The 5,766-nt window shown below is 39.7% G+C and overlaps 2 protein-coding genes across 2 annotated transcripts in view; one reads left to right on the top strand and one right to left on the bottom strand.

Moving 5' to 3' along the window:
• Positions 1–519, top strand: part of Cbr-idi-1 — a gene marked incomplete at both ends in the record, with an annotated part of 3,499 nt that extends 2,980 nt beyond the window's left edge. Inside the window, one exon of the mRNA XM_002643007.1 lies at positions 73–519. Coding sequence (XP_002643053.1) covers positions 73–519 — 447 coding nt within the window. The remainder of the gene's footprint in view (positions 1–72) is intronic.
• A 633-nt stretch (positions 520–1,152) lies between these two features.
• Positions 1,153–5,005, bottom strand: CBG22968 (the record flags this gene model as incomplete). The annotated part of the gene is made up of 5 exons (XM_002643006.1): positions 1,153–1,269; positions 1,314–1,405; positions 1,756–2,296; positions 2,653–4,103; positions 4,945–5,005. The coding sequence occupies 5 exons, from the start codon at positions 5,003–5,005 to the stop codon at positions 1,153–1,155; spliced, it is 2,262 nt and encodes a 753-aa protein (XP_002643052.1).
• Between the last annotated feature and the right edge of the window lie 761 nt (positions 5,006–5,766).

Here is a 5,766-nt window from a genome sequence, read left to right on the forward strand (position 1 = left end):
CCTTTTGATCTACGCCCCCTCTCAAATACCTCTCAATTAAAATTTCGAATTTTCCACCCTCGATTATTCCAGATAACATTTCCCAACCTGTGGACCAACACTTGCTGTAGCCACCCCCTTCACACACCACAAGAAATGGACGGTGCCATTGGCGCCAAACGAGCGGCAATTCGAAAATTGGATCATGAGCTAGGCATAACTGAAGTGCACACGGATCGTCTACAGATGAACGGACGATGGATCTATCGAGCGGAGATGGATGAGGCGCCATGGGGAGAGCATGAGCTGGATTACGCGTTGATTTTGAGAGGAATCGGAGCAGATCACTGTCGAATCAACGAGAACGAGGTGGCCGAGATCCGAGAAGTCGGGATGGATGAGTTGAGGAATTGGATGGAGCAAGAACCCTCCTCATTCACTCCATGGCTCAAATTGTTCTCAAAAACCAAGACATTCGAGAAGTGGTGGAGTCAGAAGGCGTCGACAGCGGAAGACATGAAGATTTATAAATTACACTGATTACAATTACTATTTCCTTGTTCTTATCTAGACGGTGCTACTACTAACCAGTTATTCTTTTCGATTAGGTACAAATAGAATATGTACAATTTTTTCTTTCTCTGTATCTCTCTATCTCTAGCTTCTGTGAACCCTCTTGAGCCCATAAAGTGAAGACAACACTGTTTGCAATATAGTATCTGAAGAAAGTTTGCTCTGCTGCGCTCTAGCTTTATTCATTAAATGAAGGTGCGCTCTATCGCACTCGCTAATCAGCTAGCAACCGTGCGCGCAGACACGCGACGCGTCTAAACTTGGCTTAGGGCCAAAATAGGACCTCTAACGTCCTGATCTACACATTCTATGGGAATTTTAAAAAAAACATTTTATTATGAGATTCGGAGAAACAAGAGTGTTTGGTATGTAGATCATCTGAAGTTGTGAGCAGCTGATCTGAAAAATAAGAATGTTAGAATATTCTGGAAGCTTCTGGAAACCCACAAACTCACATTTTTGAACATTAGGCGAGATCCATGGTTGTATATGTATTGATGAATTCTGAAAATTTGGAACTAAAACAGTTGGTGGGAAAAAAAATCGTAAGTGTCCAAACTTTTAATTTCAATATGTATTCAAAAATTAAGACGTAGAACATTAATGAGATCTACAAAATAAGACAAAATTAAAGAAGTTTTCAAACCCGGGTCTTTTGATTGAAAACTCATTTGAATATAGTTGATTAAGGTATAGGTTTGTAGATCTTATCGAGTCCTAGATTTCTATTTTTGGTTTAATTGAAAATTCCAAGTTTGAACCGAGTTATGAGCCGGCCCAGTTGGCAAGTACGTCCTCTGATGGAACTCCATCCAAACGTTGAGATCAACTTTCTCGCTTCCTATAAGAGATACTAAAAGTTTGTAAACTAACGAAATATTGATAATTGTATGATAAATATTTTGTCAGGTTATCTTTCTGATGTCTCTTATAGGAACCGAGATAATTAAGCTGCAAGCATAAGGGTCACAAGCGCCGCGCCAAACGATACTTTGAAATCAATTATCTCGGTTCCTATGAGAGATATCAAAAATGTATTAACTATGAAAATGTTTATCATTTTATCAAAAACATTTCATCAGTTGATCAATTTTTGATATCTCTTATAGAAACCGAGATAATGAAGCTCAAATCCTGATCTGCTCGTTTTGCTCACCTTTCAAATCCACGATTTCTTGAACTTGTTCAAATTATGAATCGCACCCTTTGGAATCTTCTGGAGCAATTTATTCCATATCGAAATACTTCTCGCTTTTCCAACATCCGTCACCAAGATGCATAGTTTATTGGCTCTAGATAACGCGGTATTCATTCGTCGTTCATATTTTTCATTGTATTTTTCGTCTTCCAAAAATCCATTCGTCAGAATTATAGTGACATCGAAAGAGATGCCTTGGGCAGGCTCGATGGTCCCGGTGAAGGATTTGAGCTCTGGCATCATGGAGATCAAGCTGGCTTGTTTCTTAGAGAAGCAAAGGATTCCAATAGAAAGATTTCGAGGGAATAGATCAGCTAGGTCAATAGCCAAGTATGCTTCTTTGAGAGAGTAAACGTTCTTGTAGGTTGTTTGGATTCCAAAATCTATGACCTGAATGCCATATCCACTTCTTATTCCTAATGATGCCAACAATCCACAATTCGCTGAGACGAATGTTCCATTGGCTTCATTGGCTAGACGATCTTCATAGAATAACTCTGAGCAACAATTCAATACATCAGGAGCCAATCGTCGAGAATTCATTTGCTGGAACCAGGGAAATCTAGCAATTACCCTTTTGAAGAATTCCGAATCCTTCTGGAGGAGCTTCGGAAGACTATCGGTTTTCCAAGGTGACAGTTGAAGAGCGTCACCTACAAATCCAAATCTAGCGTTGGGACATCTGGCGCCGATTTGGAGGAATTCATGAAGACTCATAGTGTTGGCCTCGTCGAATTGAACGCTGAGGATTTGATAGGGTGAAGAGCCCCATTGTAGAGAGATCCGGCAATAGCGTCAATGGTTCCATAGAAGATTTTGGGCTTGTAGATATGGAAGAAGAGGTCGGAGAGTGAAATTGTGGCATCTTTATGGGAGCGTAAATTCCGATCAAGGTAGATCACAACGTTTCGGGCGATTTGATCTACCTCCTGACCTTCGACTTCCTTCAAGTACTCCTTGAATACCTTTGGCCATAAAGTTGGTAGATCAATTTCTGTAGGATAGGCTTCTTCATTGCGATCTACAATCCTCACGGCTCTAGCACATCCTGGGAACTTTAAATGCTCCCGAATCATTCTCACTACACACAGACTTGATTGAGCAACCGCCACGTGGAATCCACTACTGGATTGGTTAGCAGCAGAGACTAAAATCGAAGTCTTCCCACAGCCAGGTCCAGCATTTAGGGCTACAACAGGATAGCTGGAGTTGACAAGCGCGAAGAAGTAGTTGAATTGAGGAGGACATCTCCAATTGATAGTTTGGGATCCCAGCAAGATGTCCAGGAACTTTGCTGGGGTTCCGTTCGTCGGGAACGCCTCCAAAATGTGTTTGGTGTCTTCAAGTCTCTGGAAAACTTGAACTTCAGATCCTAGTAATTCTGGCAACAGGTTTTGATGGTAAGGATCTAATGGGCAAGCACTGATCCAAATTTCCTCTGAAGTTCCAGAAGCTTCTTGAACCTCCATGGCTATCGATAAGCCTGTTCCCCTGAGGACGAATGTGTTTCCTCGCTTCCAAAGACACAAAAGATCCCGTCCCTTGGGTTTTTGAATGTTGAATTTCACTCCGCGACCTGTAGGAGTAAGAAGGATAGCATCAATTTTTGTAGAGTAAGAAGTCAAGTGTCGATTCTTATTCTCCATGGCAAGAACCCCAGATAATATAAAGCGAGAGAAACGGAGGACATCCGGATCCTCCTCCACCTTATGACTCTGCACTATAGATGGCACAAACCCACATCCAGCTACCTCCAACTCTGGTTGGAATACCGTACCAACTGCGAACAAATCTTTAGAAGTGACCCCAGCATCTCGAAACATCCACTTCCGAGCCGCCAGGAGCACATTGAACCCATCCACAATACAAAAGGGTTTAGAGCCCAAGTGGGATTGTTGGGTGAGAAGGCAGTTGTGAATCAAGGATCTTTGAACTAGATAGAAGTTTTTGATCATCCACTTATCTTCAAATACGGGATTCACGTACATACTCATGACACAGATAGCGTCTCCAGGATAGAAGTTTTGGGGTTGAATGGGTCGGGGATTCAAGAGGTCCACTGAGAAAACCGATAACATCGCTTGACCTAAATCCTCGCGCCCATTACTCAGCATCTCTTGGTGATAAGGAACTGCTATCATATTTCTACCATCGTTATCTTTGATAATGTACAAGCCGAAAGGTTCGAGTGGCTTTTGAGATATTCCTTTAAGGTCGTACTTGTAATCACCACGAGTTACCGAGGATGGTGTGAATGCCATGGTTGCCCAGGACTCCGAGATGGCTTGGAAGGCTTGAATGTCTTGGAGAGTTGTGGTTGATGCGATTTGGCGAGCCGGGGAGAGACTATGTTCTGAAAAATCATGAGTTGAAGCAAAATCATATGGTATCATAAGCACTCTAACAGAACGCCACCCGAATCGTCAAACTTGAGCCCATGTATCTCATTTTCTATAAAAGATATCACAAAGTGATAAACTAATAAAATGTTGCTGATATTATGATAAACATTTTATTAGTTGACAACTTTCTGATATCTTTCAAAAGAAGAGAGATATATATGCTCAAAGTAAACGGTCCGGGTGACGTTCTATTAGTGTTTACGGTAGTTCCGATCTTAAAATGACCGTAACTTCTTTCAGACTACATATTTTTTGAGAAACTAAAAAGAGTGAAATAGAACTTGACAAGGGCTACAAAATGATATTAATTAAAAAGTTGTATCTTGACTATGAGCAAAGTTACATGTCTAAAACCATCTAAGCAACAAAGTCAATTTTTGAATTTTCGAAACTTGGTTCATAGACAACATACAGATATTCAACTAGTATCAACTTGCAGTACTTGTCGATTTCTATCATATCATTTGAAGTTAGCTTATAAATAATGAGCCTGAAAGAAACTAGCTTAGCTAGGAAACTAGTAAGTTAGCATACCGTAAAACCTGCAGTAGAACAGCCCCATAATGTCAACGTTGAGCTTAATTATCTCAATTCCTATGAGAGATTTCAAAATTTAGTCAACTAAAAAAATATTGCTGATATCATGATAAATAATTTATCAGTTGGCAAAATTTTGATATCTTTTTAAGGAAGCGAGATAATTGAGCTCAAAGGGCACATATAGGGTGGGCTTCTATTACAGGAGCCCTTCAGATTTTACGGTATACATATCAACATATAAAAATTCAATACCTGAACTGAAAACATCCATTCCTTGTACGATTGGAACAACACCAGGATCATCTCGAAGCATGATGGAATTTTCTGAAAAAAAACCATTTTTAATTGGATACCGTAAATCCAGTAATAGGATGACACCCTGACTTTGAGCCCATTTATCTCGGTTCCTATAAGAGATATCAAAAAGTGGTAAACTGATAAAATGTTTGTCATAATATTATTAACATTTTTATAGTTTACAAAATTTTGATATCTCTTTTAGAAAATGAGATAAATGAACCAAAAGTTGGCGCGTCGTTGAGCTCCACCATCGGCAGCATTTGCGACCCGTATGATTGTAACTCATTTATCTCTATTGCCATAGAATATATCAAAAAGTTGTCAACTGACAATTTATTTATCATTATATCGTAAACATTTTATCAGTTTACACATTTTTGATATCTCTTATAGGAGCTGAGATAACTGAGCTCAAACTTAACAGTGTTCTATTTTAGGTTTTAAGTTAATCCGAACTATTATTGAAGAAATGAGAAGCCAGAAGTCGGGAATGCTTAGAGCGGTCAATAAGGGATTTTGATAAGACAAACTATAGTGCTGTACGAATATTTTCTCAAAGTTTTATCGAAAATGGATTTCTTGTAAGTCTGTTACAGCGTTTATATGGTTTGAACACTTCTCAATCCGCTACCTTCTGAGCTACACGATCTTAAGTTCTAACTGCCGACCTATTTGAATGTGGTACCACCTCGAAAGTATTACGGTTTTGCTAATTGATCAATTACCGTAAAACCTCTAATAGAACGACACCCGGATCGTCCACTTTGAGCCTAT

The sequence above is a fragment of the Caenorhabditis briggsae genome (assembly GCF_000004555.2).
Source record: "Caenorhabditis briggsae complete genome, chrIII, whole genome shotgun sequence".
NCBI classification, from domain to species: Eukaryota; Metazoa; Nematoda; class Chromadorea; order Rhabditida; family Rhabditidae; genus Caenorhabditis; species Caenorhabditis briggsae.